The sequence below is a fragment of the Rhipicephalus microplus genome, unplaced genomic scaffold, assembly GCF_043290135.1.
Source record: "Rhipicephalus microplus isolate Deutch F79 unplaced genomic scaffold, USDA_Rmic scaffold_370, whole genome shotgun sequence".
NCBI lineage: Eukaryota > Metazoa > Arthropoda > Arachnida > Ixodida > Ixodidae > Rhipicephalus > Rhipicephalus microplus.
In genome coordinates, this window is record NW_027464935.1 from 30,298 (window position 1) to 52,433 (window position 22,136).

Sequence of the window (22,136 nt, forward strand, 5' to 3'; positions counted from 1 at the left end):
CTTTGGTACAACTCAAGAGCGTCGACACCAAGTGGCAAAAAAATTATGATGGAAGACTACAATGTGATCAAATGCACACGTCAACCACCAACCAAGGTCCTATGCTAGAGTGAATATCGCAAAAAGTCTTGAACGCCTAATGTCACTGGCTCATACTCAGCGTTCTCAATCAAAATCTTGACCTCCCACACAGCATATTATTTCAACAACCTGCCACCTCTCACCATGTCATGAAACAAGCTCGAGTATACACAAACCCTCCTCACCGTTAGGTAGTTAGATAGCTCCACTAGTGCTTCACTCTCGGAACACATAGACCAGGGCCGTAACTAGACGGGTAGTGAGGAGGTTCTGAGCCCCTGAAGTATTTTCATGCTCTGACTTTTCGTCAACAATAGCTTAATCTGGGCAAGTTGGTTCATCGTGGTTGTGTTCTAGTAACATTGAGAGAAGTTCAGGAAGAGACAAAAAGGACAGGAAAGAGCGCTGACTGCCAACTAAATTCTACGCCCACTTTTTTACAGAGTACAAGAACAGTGCTCATGCACAACGACACATGTGAGACCATGATAATATAATCTTAACTGAGAAAAGCATACTCTCTCTCCGAATGGATGAGTGAAGGTATACTGATGCACTGATCCATGGCCTTCCTGACAAGAAAATGCTTTCACAGTCTCTCTTTCATTTCTTGTTCTTGCTTTTTTCAAAAACAGTGTTTTATGAAACATAGAACTGCACTTACATTCTTTACAGTGTATGGCCATGCGACTACCATAGCCATTCTTAACATTTTAAGCATGCTGTCTTGCTCAAACATTGGGGCATTGCCCAGTTTGTCTTATGTTTACGTTTCCACGTGTCAAGAGTATCTCATACACAACATTATATTGGCATTCAGTATACCTATTCTCGTGACGAATGGTGAAATAATGGCTATTCCTGTTGCTTTTTAGTACACACACTTTTGAAAACTTGCAAGGGATGGCAAATAACAAGATAAAATCATATCGGCTCGCTATTTTCTTTATATTATGAAACACCTTATGTACGTACGGTATAGCATGCAAAGATCATTCTTTGGTCATTCTGTTTTTATTTTGGTCCTGTTTTGTTTAACTTGACTTTCTGCAGGAGGGTTTAGCACACGGGTGTGATGGTGCTGTTGGGATATCCAGCATCCTTTAGTCTTTTAATCTGGTCTTTAAGGCTTACCTCATCCTTGTGCTCACATGACTTCTGAAGGGTGGCCTCAATGCACGTGGTGGCAATTCCTCTGTGTAAATTGTGTAAATGTGTAATTATGTGTTATGATGTACTAAAAAAGATGTCCCAAGAATCAGAATAAGTGACAGTAGTCAAAGTTTTTGTCACTGCCTTTATACAAATACCAGTTTATTTGTTGCCTCCTGCAGTATTTTAGGGCCTCTTATATAGATCGGATGTTTTCTCACTTTTATTATATTTTTGTATTGATGATGCCATATGCTCAGGAGGTAGAATGTCGTTATGTTCTTTCTGATAACTTCTAGCTTCTGAGCAAAGATAATGTTTCAGAAAAATGAAAAAAGGCTAGCATAATATTAAGACATGGGAAGAAAGCAGAGTTTATCAAAAATGAATGCATTAGTTGGGAATGAGAAAAAAAGATGGATGACAGGTCAGTAATGTCAATTAATTTATATTAGAACACATGAAACGTAGCAGAGGGTGGCAGGTGATTAGTTCCAATGAGATCGAGAAATTATCAGCCATAATATGAAATTGGCTCATACAGGACAGGGAACATTGATTGGGCTTCCACCCTGCAGTGGACATAATATAGGCCTAACGCTAACAATGAGCAAAGCCTGTGAAATTAATGCTCCATGGAATGAGCAGTACTGCACAGATTGCTGTGCTAGACTTCCCATTTTGCATGTTTTTACCAGCTTATCCTGCTCACTGTTCAGACACAAAGCTTCACCAGAAAAACAATGTTATACTTGGTGAGGATAATGCCAGTGAATCCAGTGTTTTATCTACACCTTTCCTTGCTTAAGTCCTCCTCCAAACTATACGATTTTTCTTGGAAATGTTCTGCTTACAGCACACCAACCGATCAAGTGAAACAACTTTATTGGTGTCCTGCAGGATGCGCCCTAGTATGCAATCACCATTTCACTTCACGTTACAACATACTGGTGGTAAAAATATTCTCTGGCAGGGTACAGAAGTGCATGCACTGAGCTAGCTTGTGCAGCGCGGTCTATTCCAGAAAGCTGAACCTATGTTTGGTACAGAATTTTGTAACCACACGATGCTTGCACAGATTAAATGTGGCCACACATAGCAACTTCTGAGCTTTTTTATGAAATGATCTCGCAGTATCTGAAAACATTTGTTTTTTTGTTTACTTAATAGTTCCCAGTGAAATATTTCTCTTGTTCCTCTCATTGAATAATGGCATTTGGTGTGACTAAGGTGTTCCTAATGCCTCACTATGAGATCAGAAAAACGATTCTCCTTGAAATTGCTTCACAAGCATTTCCTATGATATTGAATGACACTGCTTGCACATGTACAAACATTTGCTAGTTTTATTGAGGGTTGATGATAAAGGGAATCAGTTGGTGCATCCAAACCGGACAGAGATTGACTGGCCCTGAAAAGGGCCGTTTAGTTATATATCTTGCAGCTTGTTCCAGGTAGACAGGGCTTCAATCTGTAGAAATGGTAACTCATCACACTGGTTCCCCAGCATGAAGAACATAACTTGATGCTAACACTGACTCAGATGTTCTGAAATGTCATAGAGGGTACATGAAGGCTGGGTACATGAACGTTGCAGTTATACTAACTGTACAGTCAGCATGCTTGTGTGATATGTGCATAGCTGCATCAAAGCCACGTGTGAGAATTGCGTGAACAGCTGAAAATCTCAATGGCAGCATAGCTTAAGAAGTCGGTCATCCCTTTTTTGCCAGTTTCCAATATCATCCTTCCCTTTTCATGCATCTTCTTTCAATATATCTGGGGTTTTAATTCCCAAAACCACGATATATTAATGAGAAGCAAATTTTGAACATCTGGTGTTCTTTAACATCTTCACTTGTTTGCAGCGCAACACCAGAAACACAGGACAGGGAAGGAGCAAAAGAGAAAGAAAAGACGGCACTGACATCATGACACGCACATGTCGTGATGTAAGCTGCCCAAAGAGTGGCCTCCCATGAGAATAATGAAGAATTGGGAATAGGATCTACCAGTAAGGGCTTTGTGTGCAATTCACAAACAGTGAAAAAGATCCACCAGGGGTGAACCACAGGTACATGGTGCACTCTGGTTGAGAGAGAGCAGAGTAAAACAGATGTGCCAGACAGGAGAGTATAAATGGTTTTGTCTGGAGCTGGTGCCAGACCGAGCTCTGATTAAGCGTAAGGGAGTATTGAGCGCCAGGCCAATCTGATCCCATTCCTGTGATGGGGTGCAATGTGATGACAGGTGCGAATTCCATTTTCTTTTTTTTTCCATGGGTTTAGGGAAATAATTTTTCAGGGATCAGATGAAAATACCTCCGACATACATAATAACATGCCTATTCTTGGGCATAGTCATGCCTAGCCACCAGATAGGGAGAAAAAGGAATGTTTCCCGAAATGTGCGATAAAGTGTTTGGTGCTACGCCTTGACGGAAGTATTGATAGGTGCTTTGGAAATCGGTACGCCATTTCTGTAATCGTTAAATATGCAACTGCATGTGCCACTGCTAGGGATATAGCGTGACACTCCCAGCCATTTCGGGGTAAGCCGTTTTAATCTACATGAAGATGTTAATGAGCCCGTTCTCCATCACAGCAGTAGCTGTGGCCATTCCTTCAACTAGGCCTACTGCAGCGCCAACTAAACGTCTGCATGAATTTAGCGCTTGTACCGTACATAATAATCAGCACGTGCCTTGGGTTCTCTTCGATGGTGTTGTGAATTCATCTTGCGTGACAATGGTTTAAGTTGCATGCGTGCCTTAATCATTATTGCAATAGGAGACCATGATTTATCGTCACGCATGGTGTTGCTTAGCTCGGTCCTCAGTGTTCGAAGCAGGTTCTGCCTTGTGAGTGCATGAGAGAGGCACAAGAGTTGATTTCTGCTCTGTGTTTCTATAATTCCCTAGCCTGTATTATACAGGAAGCGGATAGTGCTGGTGTGCGTCAGCTGCCTCGGTGCGCTCTCAACCGCCTGCCTAGTAAGACTGATAGCTCATTCTATCAGCGCCTTGTCGTACTCCCTCCTCACACTGCGACATGTCCTCCACTTGGAGGACATGATGACGGAACAAGATGATACGAAGCCCAAAACCGCAATGTTTGCAAGCCACAAGCCGAGCAAACAATTCAACGGTGAGGCCAGAAAATCTACCTGACTAGGCCTGGAGCAACAAGCCAGAGAGCATATTCTTGGCTGGATAGATGGATGGATGTGGCCGTACCCTTTAGATCGGGCGGCGGCTAACGTCACCTAGCCGTAATGCTTAGTAAACTAACCACTACATTTTTTTTTTTCCCCTTAAAATAGTAAAGTTGGACGGGTACTTTGAAGCGAAGGGTTTAATTTTCAATCGTGCCTTGACTTTAGCCACCAATCAGATAACCTCCTTCTAGTTAAGTCTACCCGCTTAAAGTCTATTTTGCCCTCCCTGTCCCTAAACACCAGTGCTTTGAAAAACTCTGCACCATCATCTTGAACTATAAGGTGAAGCCCTTTACAGAGCATTGTCAAGTGTTTGGAAGTTTTTTCTTTCTCTTCGCACGCACTGCATATTGCGTCTACCTCTTCATATTTGGCCCGATATGTCTTGGTTCGCAATACTCCCGTCCTTGCCTCAAACACTAGAGAACTACCCTGAGTATTATCATAGATTCTTTCTTTGGCAATTTCCTGCTTAAAAGTTCGACAGATCTCTAGTGCAGACTACTTAATCATGCCAATTCTCCACATGTCAGTCTCCGTTTCCTGCAGTTTTTTTTTAACCGATAGTTCTTTCTGGTTTGGCCACCTGCTGTTTTCTAAGTATTTACCAGTCAATTTCCTGGTTCGTTTCCTCCATTTTGTATTGACATTTTTCATGTACAAGTAGCTGAAAACCTTCATAGCCCAACGCTCCTCCCCCATTTCTCTCAATCGCTTCTCAAATTTTATCTTGCTGCTAGCTTCCCTGCCATCAAATGATGTCCATCCCATATCACCTTGTACTCCCTGGTTTGGTGTATTCCCGTGAGCTCCTAAAGCAAGCCTACATATTTCACGTTGCCTAATTTCTAATCTTGCTTGAACTTCTGACCTCATGCACAAGACCGCGTTGCCGAACGTCAGCCCAGGAACCATGACCCCTTTCCATATTCCTCTCACAACATTATACCTATTGTAATTCCACAGTGCCCTATTTTTCATCACTGCTGCATTCCTGTTATCTTTAGTCGTCACGCATATTTCGTGTTCCCTCAGGTACTTGGTCCCATTGCTTATCTATATGCCCAGTTATTTGTATTTATCTGTTATCTCTAGCGTGACTTCCTGTATTCTAAGCTCACTACCTTTGTTATCATTAAAAATCATGACTACTGATTTTTCCTAACTGAATCTAAAATCTAACCTATCTCCCTCATTACCGCAGATGTCCATCAACCTCTGCAAATCTTCCTTGTTGTCGGCCATTAGCACTATATCATCTGCGTAGATTAATGCTGGTAGTGCCTGATTAATGAGTTTTCCTTGTTTGACTAAAGAGAGGTTGAAGCCAAGTCCCCTTGCCTCTAATTTGGCCTCTAATCCTTGTAGGTACATCATGAATAAGAAGGGTGACAGTGGGCACGCCTGCCTAAGTCCACGTTTCACCACTGTGGGCTTGGATACCTGTTTTTCCCACTTTTTAACTACCTTGTTAGTTTTATAGATTTCCTTTAAACGATTAGTGACTCCATCTTTTACACCCAGTGTGTCTAGTATTCCCCACAAGTCCTCTTGAACCACGCTATTGTACTCTCCCTTGAATTTCTGCACGCCGGTAGGGAGCTTCACAGCGCAGCGCCTGATCTTGTGAAACGGCGCAGCCATGCAGGCAGGGCATTCAATTCCCTCCCTATTTTTTGTATACTACTGTCCTTGTGTACATCGTAGAACACATAACAGTAATGATAGCAAACAGATCATTGATTCGGGTAGGCTTGGTGTTTTATTTAAAATGGAACAACGAGGAAGCTGCTGAAGCTCGTGCCTGTATACAGCTGCTTTATATGGAGATGAAACTTTAACGAAAAAAAAAATGTAATGATAAACAGTAGGCTCATAACAAACAACATTTCTCTGAGGGTGCATGGAATATATGTCCCATGCAAGGTTATGCATTGCAGTCCTTACTGCATTAATTATGTACACGTACTGCAGGGCATGCAAGTGTATGCAGACACACGCTGACGAAATGACATTTTTTGCTACATACAAACGTGCACCACACCAAATAAGACGCACGTGTTTGTATAGTCAGGGAACACTCGTGAATATTGATGAAATCACACAGCTCGCTTACAGTATAAAACAAACACAATTGCGAACAATAAAATGCGACGCTGTTTAAAGAGGCGGACCCAGGTTACGAGGAGAATTATCAGTATGGCATACACACCACGTGTCAAGCTTTTGCAACATCTAAAGAGACTAAATATGGAAAGTTGCCTTTGTAAGTTAACATGACAGTACCAAATGGAGAAGCCACACGAGAGAACAATTCATCGTGGGCTAAAGAATGTGTTTTAAATATTATACACAGCTTTGCAAGATAATATCGACGAGTTTTACTCGTCTAGGTGTGGGAGGTGTAGGCCTGATAAAATGCGATGTTGCTTCAGAGCCTTTCTTTCGTAATATTGCAATTTTATTCAACTCTTTCAAACGCGGCACCGTAAATTTCTACTGGGTGCTCGAACACGGCAAGCAGGTCGCGGGGCAAAATCTTTGTAACATTTTATTACCGAAACAGCGATACTAGCAATGCTTGAGCTGCACTTGCTGTTTTCTAAATTGTAACTTCCTCAATCTCATCACTGTGATCAGGAAACAGAGAGGAAAAGTACACTAGTAGTACGTAGAGAAATATTCAATTTCAAGCCCTTTAGCAATATCATCTAAACAAATTGCCAGTTCACTGTTGAATTCTCGATGGAAACAAACAGCTGATCAGGGACGCAAGCTTGGCTTGGCACTGGCTTGGCCGTTCATACAGAGCCAAAAGCCGCTGCAGGAAACTGGATTGCGGATCGTATTGAAACAAATATTTTATACATTTTTGTTTTCTTTGTTTCATTTCTCTAATTGCTCTTGTGATGGCGTGGACCGCGCTTCGTGATCTCACGTACCGGCGCACTGTTTTTAAGTTTAGTATGGCGCACGATAATACATGATTGCGTGCTTTAATTTAAAAAGGTTCGCGAGTATGGCAGCAACACTGCAATGTCGGGAAGAGGCACGGGGAAGAGGATAGTAGTAGAACCGTAGCAGCTGCATGCCCGGGTGGAGCGACTGGTGCTCAGATGGAGGAATGTCAACCCGATGCCTTTTGTGTTGGCCGTTCTGGCAGTTCCGCCGACTTTATAGAAAGAGACGACCCCGTCACTTGTCCTCTTCTCTTTTCCTTCGGGCATCAGCGACAACATTGACGGACGACGTGTTCGACTTCACCGTGCACGTGAGTATAGGTTGGTTTTTCATTCGAGTGAATTCTTGTTCAGATTTGCAACTTGTCGACTTCATCCTGACCACCTGTCACCGGCAATAAGTCACATACGTGTGATATTTAGGTGAAATAAATGATAATGCACATTTTCTGCTCCATTTGCGTGACTTAGCTACACCAGGACATGAGGTAAAGCCTTTGTCGCCTAGCCACAAGCAGGCAAGATCGATCACTCGCATCCTTCAGTTCACGAATCAACGCGCCTGCCTTAAAATTAGTAAGCTGCTCGCAAGGAAATCTTACCGAGGCAATTTTGTTTTCTGTGAGCAATGCACCGTAGATTTGTCTTGAATAACAAAAAAAAAAAACTTGAAAAATAAATGTCGCGACCTTTTAGAAAACGCCGTGTCTAAGAGCTAGACGCGGCATTTTGTAAAAGGCTCATCAAATTCAGTATGTTTTCGTAGTTTCTGCTTGAAATTATTATTGTCTATGAATTTCATGGCCCAATCTTTTGCTTTGGCTGAAAATCTCGGCGGCAAAAACTTTGTTCAGTGTCCCTTTAAGGGCAGGTGTAAATGCCATCATTTCAGTCGCAAATCTTTTTGCTAGTCGGTCGGCTGGTTAACAATAAGGGTACTAACTAGAGTTCCAGATTTCATCAGCAACACATCGTCATGGCTTCATCAGATGCTGCATTATATACATTCTATCCTCGTTTTTAAATAGGTGTACCGTATGGTCCACTGTTACAGGAAACAAGCGAGCTCATGGACAGTGAGCCATGTTGTGCTAACTGGCAGCGAGGCTTGTGAATGGGACGCATGCGCATAGAATCGGGGTGCGCCCAGTTTTGTCTGCCATTTCTCTGCCTGTACGCATGACAGCATTGGAAAGCGCATCCGTATTTTAGCTGCGCAATTTATCTAGCCCAGTGCCTCCTGCTTCAGGGATTTCCTGTGAGCACAAAAAATGCATGATTTTAATCGTTGCTGCAGTGTTTTGCAAGTTGTCACCGTAAAGCACATCATATTTTTCGCATAATGCTCGCTGCAACTAGCAAGTTTCGATGACTCAAAATGCTGTTCAGGTCTGATGTAGCAAACATTTTAAGCTCGTCCTCGTGACCATGAAATATTGGTTTATTAAATAATGGAAGGCAGAGTTGGTATCAGTTGATTTACAGTGTGAAAATGAAAAGTGCGAAGGACCGTGCCTCGCAAGTAAACCCCGAGAGCATGAGCAGAGAAGTAGCAGATGAGGATGCTCATGCGCTGCATTTCCAAATCTCACCAGCACTAATGCTTGACGGACTGCTGGCCACGCACTAGCGTGTTCTTTCTGAAACAGGACTTTGGCCCTGTAAGCAAGTTCTTGAAGGGCATAAGTAAAACGTAGAATGGGCCCCCTAAATGCACCCATCCTTGAACCATTGTGCTTATGAATTAGTGCCCTTTTCAAAATACAACTATTCTGAGCTATAAATTGTGACAGAACAGTGCACGAAGTTTAAAAATGGGAAAAAAGTCTTTAAATGTCCCCTTTATACATAGTGTTCTTGTGATGTCACTTCTGCCGTTGTCGCCCTCTCCCGCCATGCCCGGGTAACTCCCTGGGTACCTACGGCAGTTCACGTGCTGCAGTGCGATTTGTTGGGGGCTCGTCATCTGTTGCTGTGAACGATGTGGAAGCATTGTGGTTTTTTGTTGTCTTTAACGAGCTCATTGGATTAGGAAGGCCTCGCTCGTTCACTCGATACAAGACCAGATAATCAAGATGTGCGACACATATGCCAGCCACGGCGTACACCGGCTGCCCGCCACAACCCATGAGGGCCTATTATCTTGCTTTCACTACAAATTGCCTGGCCCAAAAACAAGTGAAAGCTCAAAATCTCTCGAGCCGCAATTTTAAGAGTGGATGTGCGAAGCGCAGCTGCTCCCATCGAAAACTAGTCGTGCAGAGCTAGGCAAGTTTACAAGAGATATAATATCATGAATATATTGTCACGGCCTACGCCACCAAAGTAGCAATGTGTCCCCCCCCCCCCCCCCAAGTGTTTTAAACAGTGCTGATGTTGAGCTTGAGCCTCTGTGATTGCAATTTGTGGAAATAGTCGAGGAAAATATTATACAAGGCAGATAGCGACTTTGCGTGGTGTGTGCCGCGGTAATGCCAGTCATCACTTTATTTTTCGCGTATGCTTTAACACACTTTTCACTTTGTATTTTGCTTTTGTTGTACGCTAATGTACAGTGGAGTCACTGAACATGATAGAGACCGTGTATAGAATTAATTGACTAATTAAAAAAAATCCTGACGCCCAACTTGAACCGATCGGCTATACTTCAAAGTGAACTAATATTGTTTCCCATTCTTTATAGTTTGTTTCAATGCAATACCAAATCTCCGCGATCGCCATCACGATTTTAACCGCCTTCCTCGCCATCATGATTTTAACTGCGGACAAGTTTGTATGTACAGTATCTTGGTAAGCTATATCTGTTTGCAGGTAAATACTTGGCTATGGCACTTACCCGTAATGAAGTTGCACCTGAAGATGCAAATGTTGCAAAGTTTCTTCAAGTAGCTTTTGTTAATCTGCACCAGCCAAATACGCTGGTACTTTTAGGAAAATCGGAATGTGCGTTCTCAATTTCAGGTTATAACTTTCAGCGAAGAAACACCCTAAGCTCTGCTCCCTCTGCGTGGACTACTAAATCAACTTGCCTCACTAGCAGCTCATAATTTCTCAAACTTGCATCGTGAGGCAAAACTAAACGGGTGCAAGCACAAGGAGACAACACGGCAGTTGTAGGCGATAGATTCGGTTGGTGCCCGGGCATGTTGGTGGCACATTTCGGAAGTGACGAAAAGGCGCTGCGAGATGCACGTGCACACTTTGTATAGTAGCTGTATTGGACAGCAAACTTTTTTTCTTATCTGAGCAGTTTTACCAAAGGAAGCTTCATCATATGGCGTGATAAATGAAGCGAATCCACAGGTTGAACCACATCATAGCCTCGCTGTGCTTTTGTACTTTTTTTAGCTCGCAAAATTTATTTGTACATATAAGTGACAACTTGCCAGTAATAAGGCAGCACTTGTTTCTTTACCATATGATCATCTCCGGTGTGCTGCTGCCTCAATATTTCAAATTCTAAGCATTTACACCATTGTATGCTAACTTTTCCTTCAAAGTGAGACAAGCCACATGTGTATCGTAGATCAAGAAGCATGCCAGTTTTACGTACTTGCAAGGTAAACATCAGAAATGCACATTTGATCAAAAATACTAGTTTAATGGTGCATCTACATAGCAGAGCACCTGTGGCACCTCGGGAACAAGATAATGCCACATATGTTACAAGAGATAATTAAAAAAGACAGGGGACGTTCCATGAACAAATAGAAACAAAAATAAAATGGCACGTGGCAGCGAGCGAAGGCGGCAAGGTGGGGGAGAGCCCGTGGGACTTCAGCGGATGAACGTAAGATGTGTGTTTAATATGTGGAAGAAAAAAAATTCAAAATTTTGGCGACTGAAATGAGGGTGACTTAGTGAGTGCGCTCATGACGAGAGTAAACACGGTTATTATTTTTTTTTTTTCAAATCTCTTTTGAAAGCCACAAAAAATCTGTATGTGGTGCAGCCTAACAGAAGGTCCGTGAAGGCAAATTATGAATTCGTCGTTGTACAAAGGGCTATTTTTTTTTTTTTTTCATGCGCACCATCCCCGCCGCGGTGGTCTAGTGGCTAAGGTACTCGGCTGCTGACACGCAGGGCGCGGGTTCGAATCCCGGCTGCGGCGGCTGCATTCCTGATGGAGGCGGGAATGTTGTAGGCCCGTGTGCTCAGATTTAGGTGCACGTTAAAGAACCCCAGGTAGTCTAAATTTCCGGAGCCCTCCACTACGGCGTCTATCATAATCATATAGTGGTTTTGGGACGTTAAACCCCACATATCAATCAATCAATCATGCGCACCATAAATAGTGCTCAAAATTTAATTGCATATGTTGTTTTCATCCTCGCTGTATTCCGTGCTGTTTATGATGTAAAAAAAAAAAGTAGCACGCTGAAGTGGTGCTGCTTTTGGGCAACAGTTGAAAATGGCAGGGTGCATGAATGCGGAATACTGCCGCTTACACTCAAATCACTCTTGTGGTCACCTCCCACTGTTTGCAGCATGTGTTGTGTATACACAGCTGCATATTTCCTAGCTAGAAAAATTTGATTTTAGGTGTTTCACGCCATTTTCCATGTAACTATTCCACAATTGCACACACTGATCAGCAGGCTTTCAATTGCGCTGAAGGACACAGGTGCCATAAAATTCATAGTCGATTCTTTCAAGAAACCGTATGTAAAGGCTGAAGCTTCATGCGTACATACACACACACATACCATATTGTTTTTTGTACTTTATGAAAGCTGCGAAGGTCTCATGTGCCTCCAAGCGTAACCTGTCTTATTTATTCTCCATCACCGCAAAAGTTTTGTGAGTTTCAAATAAAAGTACTTTGCGCATGGCCACTTTTGTGTAATTTTTTTGTGTAGGTGTTATTTGAGCAGCCTACAGTGTTTACTTTATAAGCCTGTATGTATATGTTGCATTATAAGGATGCAGAATGTGTGTAGCTGTACAATATAGATGAAGTGTAAAAATTAAGTGTGTCTATTGTAGTGTTCTTGCAACCAATCTTACCCCCGTATTCTAGAACGTCCCTCCACTCAACGCTTCACCTTCACTTGAGATGGCTGATGGGAGCGCCGTCTCTAAGCAGAGAAAATTGCTGCATGTCAGCAATAATCTGCTGTGATTCTCGAGTAGCGCAGCGTCGCTTTCAAACGAGCAGCGGCACAGTGCTCAACTCTGTCAAGTGAAGGGTGAAAGTCGAGTCGGGGGGAGCGTTTATGAATATGGGGGTTAGTTTTGTGGTCTTGTTAACCTGCCATTAACACTGGATTGATGCTACTTTGCTCTAGCTGTACAGTGCTCTCCAAGGCTCAAGGAGGCACCGCACGGGGAAGGCTCGGAGCAAACCATGCGTGAGTTTCCTTTCATTGTTACACTATGCACGTATTAAGTGATAGACTTTAATGTATGCTATTTGTATTGTGCAAGTTTTTGGGGACATACAACTTCCAACACTTATATGTTCTGACGAAAATCACGCAAGAATGAGAAAAGCTTGTGCAAAAATTATGCAAGAGTGTAAGAAGCTTTTGCAGAAGTCTGTGAAATGAAGTTTTGAAATTTTGTGGCAATGTGTCATTGTACAGTGGTCAACAGTCTTGCTCAGCATGCTTGACTGCAGGGCTCCCGGCTGCACAGGCGCATCTACGGAGTGCCTGATGCATGATGGGCCAAATGTCAGCCTGCACACTGGTGCCTCTTTTCCCCGTTTGTCTGTTACATCAGTGTCTCTTGTAAAGGGGATCAACTGTGCTACCTTTTTTTTTTTTTTTTCGAATGTAATAAGTTCTTTTTACAGATTATTGTTGTTTTAAGGTAGAGCCTGACATTATTTCTATCAAATACTGAAGATTCTATTTTTCCTTCTAGATGCTATGAAGTCACTCCTTGTGTTACAATAGAGTGAACACTGTTATGAGAAAAGCTACTTTATGGAGTTAACTCACTCCATATTGACTTAACACACAGAATTGGTGAAAACTACACTCCATTCCAGCTGCATTAGGAATAATATTCATTTGCATACTTCTGTTTCTTTTGTTTGTTTGTTGGCTGGACGTTTGGAGTATAGGGTGGCCAGAGGGCACTGTGTAGTCTTTCTTCATCTTCCCAATTTTGTGAACATCAATTGATAGCCGTATGGGAAGCAGCCAGCATGCTGAAACAGCGGTGCAAGCATGCAAGATGTTCACCATTGCATGCAGTCAGTTGCTGTGAGCAACCGACTGCATACAATTAACTGCGAGTGGTGAACTAACGCTGCACTATGTGTGCCTCCTGGAAAGCTGCAATGGTAAAGTGCCACAATCGTATAGTAACATGGATAACATCGCAATTTGTTTGTTGAATAATTTTGCAACAGAATTAATGGAGTTTTGGATAAATTTGTGTATCTGCCTGGTTCATCAAAGCTACAGAGTCAAATGCGGTATATACTCGCGTATTATGTGTACTTTTTTTGTCAATCCGGTCATGTGCGAAGCTAGTAGGAATCGCTGGCCTAAAAGCTCAACTGGGAATATATGTTGCAGGCGCTGTCACAACTGTCTCAAAGCGGATTGTCATTTGTTTGCTAAGCCTGTTCAAATGCCCCCATTTTCTTGAAGTTCTTCCGAACAGTGCTCACAAAAACCAGTTCCCACGACAGGGTTATACCAGAGAACATAAGTACTCTCCAATAATTGTCGGGAACCCAACGTAAAGTAAGATGCAGACAAGGAAGCGCGATGCCAACACAGTGCTGTGTGTGTCACCCTTCATGTGTGTGTGTGTCCATTCCTTGTCCCAGTCTTCTATTGCGTTGTGTTCCCTCCGATATCTAACCAACACACCCAAGCTTCTTTGCTAAGTCTTATTCAACGCACTCTTCTGCTGGCTCCCATACTGAATATTGCATGTCGAAGAACTCCACGCTGATGTGCTTAGCGGTAGCACGGTTTCAGTTTTCTTCGGTAAGCTTTATAACAGCAATCTGCCTCGTATATAATTATTGTAGCCTATCACAAGGAACGGTAAAAACGCAATGGCCAGATGGCGAAACCGAAAAAAAAAAAAAATGAGTGCGAAAATCTGTCTCATCTAGTTGATGTGACAGGTCCTTGCACGCGTTCAACATCTGTGCTGTGTCTCGGGAATACATTCTTGCCGTGGAAGAGGTGGGAAGATAGGAGGCAAACCTTTAGGCATTCGGACTACACATAAACAGGTTTCAGTTTTCAAGTTCGATATTCTAGGGAAAGCATAAAAGTTCATGGAAGAAGGGACCTTGCACTCAGTCCATTTTGTGTAAGACTGCACTCGCCTGCTCGACAAGAGATGTGCCTGACCAGAGCATCATGAAGTCAAATGTGTCTGTGTGTGTGCTGGCAAGGTGGCTCGGGCTGGTTGGGGAGGGCAAAGTATGCGAGCAAAAAGTTTCTTGTAGTAAAGCAGGCTGGCTAATTATACTGGTGAGCAAATTATGTGAGGATGCAAATTGTGCAAGTAAATATGGTATGTACTCTTGTATGTTTCAGCTCTATTGCTACGGATCCTGCGAATCCAACTTGGCATCCGGCAGCAACAAAGAGAGGTTCTGCAGGAGGTGCGACAGCTGAAGCACAAGGTACGGCTCTTGTCCGTGCCTCAGCATGCCCAGCCAGCACAGCGCCCCTCTGACCTTCCCCGGCTGCCTGCTGGTACAATTGGAGAAGTGGAGGCAGCAGAGGCAGCTGTGCAGAGTAAAGCTGTGGCTGCGGCTTTGGTGTATATTTCTTGATTTTTAATATGCCTATGTAACATGCAGAAATTTAGTACTGCTTTAAGATATTGTGTTTCGGGAAACAAACTAGTCAGGTTATCTCATGAGCCACTGTACTACAGTCGAATATGAATAATTCGTACTCAAAGAGGCCAGAAAATTTGTTCAAATTAAAAGAAATTCAAAATAATGAAAGTTACCGTAATTACTTGAATCTAACACGCACCTTTTTTCCGGTTAAGGGGAGATGCTACTCGAAAAAGGTTTTTTTTTATTTCATAACCCAGCTCCTTGAAATTTTAGGTGTTAGTAAAGCTTGCAGTGCTGATTTCATAACTGCAATTATTTGTTTGATAGCTATAGTAGTTCCGGAGTTACTACAACTTTGATATCAAAATATAGTGTTTTTTGTGCACATAATAAAGCTTACTAAAAATTTTCACACAGAATTGCAAAATGGCTCATTCTGCTGCACTTGAGCAGTACAATACAGAAAAGTACCTCAAACAGAAAATTTATTTGCTACATTAAAAAAAAAAATTAAAAGTACTAAATGCATATTTTACATCTCTCTATCAGTGTATCAAGTTGTGTAACAAAAAATCTGTGATGTATAATGCAACCTAAAGTAGATACTTGTATTCTAGAGTGGCTGATTAAGCTCTGTGCAAAATTTCATCAAGATAGGACTATTTTATGCCTAAAAAAGATTGTGCACAAGATGAGAGAATTACCTCAAAATGGAAATCGAGAAAAATGCATTTGAAAGTTGTAAATATGTTTACTCATGATTACACAGTGCGATTTGCACAAAACTTGGTGATATCATAGAAGGGACACAGCTAGAGCACCTAAAATTGTCCTGCTCCATATGTGGATCCTTCTCGCCGCTTGAGAAGGGAGTCATCAAGGCGCGCTTTCTTTGCCACGTTCCGCCGATGGGCCCTTGCCTCGGCTGTTTCACACGCAGACATTCTTTCGATTCTCCTCTGGTCGCGGGATTGGCCCAGGGTGATCAGTTGATCTGGTGGGACTACACCAAGCTCCTCTAGCACGTGTTCAAAGCTTGAATGTCCTTTATTGAACCACAACACGGCCATAGCAGCTGCAGTTTCCACTGTTGTCCGGGAGGCAAACTTAGTCTTCGGACACAACAACCAGATTTTGCTGTTCAAAGATTCTGCAGCGTTTTGGGTCTTCCCTTGGATACAACGCACCAGCAACTTTTCATCTGTGAGCTGCTTGTAAATGGGAAGCACAGCCAATCCTTGAGCCTTGGTCAAGATTGGTGTGTGGTCGGGTGGGGCCTCCCCAAGCGCTTCAGCTCGCCTATGCTTGCACCAGGAAGTCGCCCCTTCTGGACAGTATCGGTGGCTGCCTGCTGTGTTGCTCGATGATGAATGGAAATATGAGGCCCAGATGGCACGATGCATTTTCAGAATATCACCTCTGTTGTTTGTGATTGCAATACGGTAATAGTTCTGCAGCTTCTGAATTGTGCCATCTGTCAGCTTTTCCCCTCGTGGAAGTCTTGTTGGCAGTTTCCGAAGTGCAGTGCCTAGACGCTTGGCCACATGGTTTGTGCACTCCTCCTTGTCCACAACAGCTTCACCATATACCTTGGCCTCAACGACAGCGGTATAAGCTTTGCTGTCCCCATCACTGAGGAACTTGGTGAAGCGCAATGGTGTTGTGTATGAGGATGTCCTGCCCCATATGCGCAAAGCTGCCTCAGTCTCCATGGCATGAGAGGAGCACTCTGTATTTTTTTCGCAGACAGGTGTGTGGAATGCTTGCCATATTTCTTCCTCATCACCCAAGTCCTGGTGCCGGCTACAGGCAAGGCAGTAATTCGATAGCACTTCAAAATCTAGGCACAAACCAGTGTCCACAGACACAGCAGTGCCGATGCCATTGTGGCTCTTGTGCCCTCTTTTTTGCCATGTGCCATCATACATGACAGCAACATCAGCCCCATCCACTTTCTCTTTAGTTATCATCCGCGCTTTCGCCAGGTTTTCTTGCACAGCTTTGGTAGCTGCAGCATGAACTTTTTTGCCAATTGCAATAAAAGTCTTATGATGCATAGCTATTGGCAGTCCAAGAATAGCGCAAAAACGCGACAGCTGTTCATGCCCAATGCCTATTGCACGCGCAGCCACAACTACCTTCACATTGACAGCGAAGCTGTCACGCGAGCTGCCGCTTCGGTAGCTCCAGTCATCACCGGCATCGGTGGGCTGTCTTTCCGGCAGAACACGCCGCGAACTATGCGCGGCAGAAACCACTGACTCAGGACACTCACTGTTATCACAGTGCAGCTCGAGGAACGAAGAGAGGCCCTTACGTTTACTTGCGGTGTCGCGAACGACGAGTCCAGCGGTGTGGCATGTTGGACAAACAGCACGGCTTACCATCGATGTCAGTGCGCCGATGTCACAAAATACTCCGCTCACAGAGCCACAAACACTCTTCGTTCTTTCGCTTTCGAACTGTTCAATCTTTTTTTCTGATGCGCTGATGAACTTGATCGCGGCGTCGATTTCGTCAAAGTTCCCGCAAGCCGCCGTATCCCCGCTGCCTTGATTAGGCCTAGTGGCCCGCGGCTCGCATTCTTCTACCGCTGCTTTGCGCTTCGGTTTACGTCGACGCCCTTGGTACTTGTTCTTGCTTGCAAACTTTCGTGCTCGGAAGTCTCGCTTCTTCGAGTTATCCATGGTGAACTCGGAAAAACGTAGAAACGCACGGCAAGTGCCGATCGTCGCAAGCGCTCAGCGAGCGAGGCCGATCAGATGTAGCCAATGGCGGCCTCGGTAGCGTACCATGTGACCGGTAGAGATGCGCGAAGCGGCTGCAGCTTGGCTGCAAACCGACTTGGAAACGACTGTTTTGTGAAATTCCTCACTAAAATACGAAACTAGGGGGACGCCTGTACACTAGAAGGAGCCTTGATCTACACCACCGAACAAACCCCGATGGCGGACGTCATCGTGTTGCCGAGTGGCGGATTTTCAAAAATAGCCGTCGGATGCGTGAATTCGCGACTTCGGAAGCTACCTTCACTAGCGCAGATCGACTTTTTACCACTTTCTCGTTTGAATTCAGCTATGACCTTTGGGGAAATGATAGTTGAATGATCAAAAGTGATTTTAGAAGCAATATCTCAAAAGTGGAAATTTTCGCAAAAAACGCGATTTTTCGACCCGCATCTCCCCTTAAGAGAGTTCATAAATCGCATGTGCGTTAGAATCGAGTACGAAAAAAAAACTGAATATGGTCATTCTATTGCCATCGCCACTTACAAAATGGCCGCCCCCTGCGTGCGTCGGCATGGCGCGTCGGTCATTTCTGCCTATGTGTTTCCCATGCGCGGCACTTCATACGTGTGCTGAGGAGTTCGTCATCTTGTAGTACATAAGCATCGACGCCATGGTAGAGCCGACTCCAAAAACTCGACGAGTGCACCACAATGCTGCTTCTAAAAGAAAAGTCGTCGCGTGTGCCGGAACGGACAGAAATCGGGCCGCATCGCGGTCATTCGGTGTTCCCGAAACGTGCGTGCGGGACTGGCGGAAACAAAAGCAGAATATTGTCGACAGTAAAGATTCACGCAAAGGCTTCAGTGGACCACAGCAGGGTCGGTTTCCACAAATTGAAGAGCTGCTCGGCGAGTATGTGATTAAGCAGTGAGCGGCACAGCGGCCCGTGACGACAGAACTGCTCCAAGTGCAGGCTATGCAGTTAGCCTTAGAAAAAGGGCTAATGCAGAGCCATTTTAAAGCGAGCAGGTGCTAGCTAACGAACTTTATGAAGAGAAAAGGCTTTTCCCTCCGAAGGCGAACGGGCATATGCCGGAAGTTGCCGGAGGAGTACGAAGAAAAGCTTCAGAGTCTTCAGAGGTTCCTCCTAAACTTGGGGCACAACAACGGCTACTTGCTTGGGCAAATCGGGAATGCCGATCACACGCCTCTTTACTTCGACATGCCTGGCACCACAACCGTCTAGGAGAAGGGGGCGATGCAAGTTTGCGTACTGACATCGGGCCACGGTAAAACTAGAGTGACAGCAATGCTCTGTTGCATGTCAGATAGGCATAAGCTTCCCCCGTACTTTATATTTAAACGGAAGACGCTCTCAAAGAGAGTCGTTTTCGCTAGTGGTGTGATCAAGCGGGCCAACGAAAAAAAAGGGTGCGCGTTGCAACCGATGTCTTGTTTTTTTTTTTTTTTTTTTTTTTTGTCGTGGAAACCGGGCGCGCGTTACAATCGAGGGCGCGGTAGAATAGAGTAAATACGGTAAACGAGCGGAGGGCTCACCATGCAGTGATGCGTGTGCATGGAGAAGTTTTATTCACAAATTACAGGACATCCGTCATTAATTAAAGTAGTCAATACATGTCTGTACACGTTGGCCTTGCAACGAGTCAACAAGTTTTGCGTGCAGTTTGCAAAGCATTTGTACTTCGGCTTCAGTATTCTCCTGGCAAAAGAAGTTGCGCGCGGCAATGTCCAGTGCTGACACTCTTCGAAGACAACTGTGTTTCCACTGTTACCATCTGCGCTGCAGCCGGAGCGTGGCCAGCACATGATGAGAATGGAGGAGTGTCTCCACCTGGAGAAAAGCAGATCGGCATTCAAGAGAGAAACACTCCGCGGCAGCTTTTTTTTTTTTTTTTCTCTTCATGCGCGGTGTTGAAAGGAGAAGAGTCTCTACATAGCAGGAACGAAAAACAGGGAAGCGTGACACCGGCGCGTTGCAGATCGGCATGAGAGAGGCAACTCTCTGCGACAGCTTTTTTTCCCCTCTTTCTCTTCATGCGCAGTGTTAAGAGGAGAAGGGTCTCTACGTGGCAGGGACGGAAAAAGCCGAAGCGGGGCACAGGAATGTCGCAGATTGGCATTTGGCAAACATTCCACCGCAGTCTTTTCTTTCCTTTTCTTCATTTTCTTCTTCAAGCACAGCGATGAGGTGTCTGAAGTGCCACCGCAGGATTGGGCGGGGTGCTGAGAGCATTTTTGGAGCGCGGTATAGCTTTGATAGGACCACAGCGTCAGTTCGAATTAAGTGTGTTGGAAATAATGAGATTCGACTGTATTTACTATAGTCTGTGAAGTCCGAGTGAACTGTCCTAAGCTAGCAGACGATGTAGGCGGCATCGTGCATTTGATGGGCAGTGACTAGCAATAGCCTGCTTAAAACAGACATTCAGTAATTTTGTTTATTTATCACCCTATTTCGTGTCCGCTGCGGCTCTCTCTACTTTGAGCTACAGTTCACCCTGCCTTGTGTTAGCCGATTTCTTACTCTTTTAAAAATCTAACATGCACCCAATTTCGCAGTGTGAAGAAAAAAACACCTTTGTTTATTGTGATGAGATTTCTATAGCGACAGGCCTCTTTGTTGGCTATCACAGAAAAATATACACAGCAAATGGTGCGACCATCTAGTGCGACCTTTATTTTTCTATCAGTTTCATCTATGACCAAGATTTGGTCGCTCTAAGGTTGCCTCTTAGTACGCCTTGATCATGTTCATTTATCTTGTTGTGCTCTGCTTACAATGCATTGATTAAAAACATGTCCAAGCTTCTTTTTGAATTCCATATATTTTATCGTTTTTCACCTGTAGAAGCTACTCCTGGCCAACATTCAGGCAAAGACATTGTAATCTCGAAGAAACGTGTATTGGAATTTTAGCACTGTACAAAGTAATTATACTATTTCATAGCTAGAATCAATATTTATTAAGGGTTATAACAGTGTTGTATTTGATTTCATAACAGCGAAACTGCATTCAGAGAAGGACTCTGATAGGTTCTCACACTGAGTGTGAGAGGGCTGATGTGGAAACCATTTTAGGTCAAGTGAGTTGAAGTTAGCGTAAAAAAACAATGAAATGTTGTGATGCCCAAAAATTCAAGTTGTTGTTTTCAGTGTCCTCTTCTTGCAGATTTTTATCATGAAAACATTTCGATGTGCTGTTGCGTTTACCCCATCTATGCTTCTTGCATTTTTTTACAGCGCAAGCACCTCCTGCAGATTGGGGGACGTGGCCTTCGAGAAATTGGTGTGAATGCCATGAAGGCTGTATTGGCACATGACGTGCAAGTGCTGTACAGCCTTCATGGCAGAAAAGGGAAAAGGGCCTTTGTGACCCTGAGGCTCTGTAGATTAGTGACAGCTTAGACTTGTTCATTGTTTTATGTGTGTGTACTCTTGTGTATTCTCTGTACTGCAGTGCTTCATGTGTACTATGGTATTTCTGTTCTTGTATGCAGATGTCATCTGCCAAAAAGCAGGGTGCGACCAGACGGAGGCCCTCAAGTTTATTAAGAGGTGGCTGCCAGGGTCTGGTGATCGCTGTGGGGGCAGGAAGCGGCGCTTCAGAGAAGCATTTGTTGTGGAGCAGCCCGATGATCCCCACTCTCAGAGTGCAGATTATCGGCTGCTCGCGGCAGCTGGCTTCCTGCCCAGCCACAGCAGCCAGGGCCTTGACAGCACCACTGTCACTGTGCCCCCAACGCAACCTGACCTGCAGTAGAGCGGGCCTTTTTTAGTTGTGTATATATATTTTTCAATGTATACATTTTTTGTTGTACCAAATAAATAAAAAAAACAAAGAATAAATAGTCTGCAGACTGTCGGTGGTGCACTGTTCGGCTAGCTTATGCTGATTCGGAAGCACCATCACCATGTTTTAGTTACAAAAAAATGCTCTAAACTATGAATATTCTCAATTACGATGTGGGGGACATATGTGGGGATTGCAAGTGGGGGACATACGCTTTCAACATTTACTTCCTAACGACTTTTTTCGATCTGCTGTACCAAATACCAGTACCAAATAAAGCACTCACTATTGCAAAAGATAAATTGGTAAAAAAATAAACTACACTTCTAGTGTTAGCAAAGGGAATGAAGTATAAAAGATGAAATAGATCGAGTAACTGCTTTCAGTTCTCAGCATTCAATTTTCTGTTGCCCCAAGTA

The 22,136-nt window shown here is 43.9% G+C and overlaps 1 protein-coding gene across 6 annotated transcripts; it reads left to right on the plus strand.

Moving 5' to 3' along the window:
• Window positions 1-7,314: 7,314 nt before the first annotated feature.
• On the plus strand, window positions 7,315-21,773 carry LOC142794066 (uncharacterized). 6 transcript variants are annotated; one of them, XM_075885853.1, is made up of 4 exons: window positions 7,315-7,730; window positions 12,698-12,760; window positions 14,924-15,012; window positions 21,425-21,773. In XM_075885853.1, exons 1-4 carry the CDS (start codon window positions 7,538-7,540, stop codon window positions 21,701-21,703), a joined length of 624 nt encoding a protein of 207 aa, XP_075741968.1. In that variant the 5' UTR covers window positions 7,315-7,537; the 3' UTR covers window positions 21,704-21,773. The 6 variants fall into 6 exon arrangements, with proteins under 6 accessions (XP_075741968.1, XP_075741967.1, XP_075741966.1 ...); XM_075885852.1 differs by lacking the exon at window positions 21,425-21,773 and adding an exon at window positions 21,168-21,399 and having other exon boundaries at window positions 7,315-7,720; window positions 12,706-12,760; window positions 14,924-15,150; XM_075885851.1 differs by lacking the exon at window positions 21,425-21,773 and adding an exon at window positions 21,168-21,398 and having other exon boundaries at window positions 14,924-15,150.
• The last annotated feature ends 363 nt before the right edge of the window (window positions 21,774-22,136 follow it).

Coding starts and splice junctions, on each gene's coding strand:
- LOC142794066 (XM_075885851.1), top strand. CDS start 7,538: ATGCCCGGGTGGAGCGACTGGTGCTCAGATGGAGGAATGTCAACCCGA. Junction 12,761..14,923: donor AGGCTCGGAGCAAACCATGC/GTGAGTTTCCTT, acceptor TGTATGTTTCAG/CTCTATTGCTACGGATCCTG. Junction 15,151..21,167: donor AAGCTGTGGCTGCGGCTTTG/GTGTATATTTCT, acceptor ATTTTTTTACAG/CGCAAGCACCTCCTGCAGAT.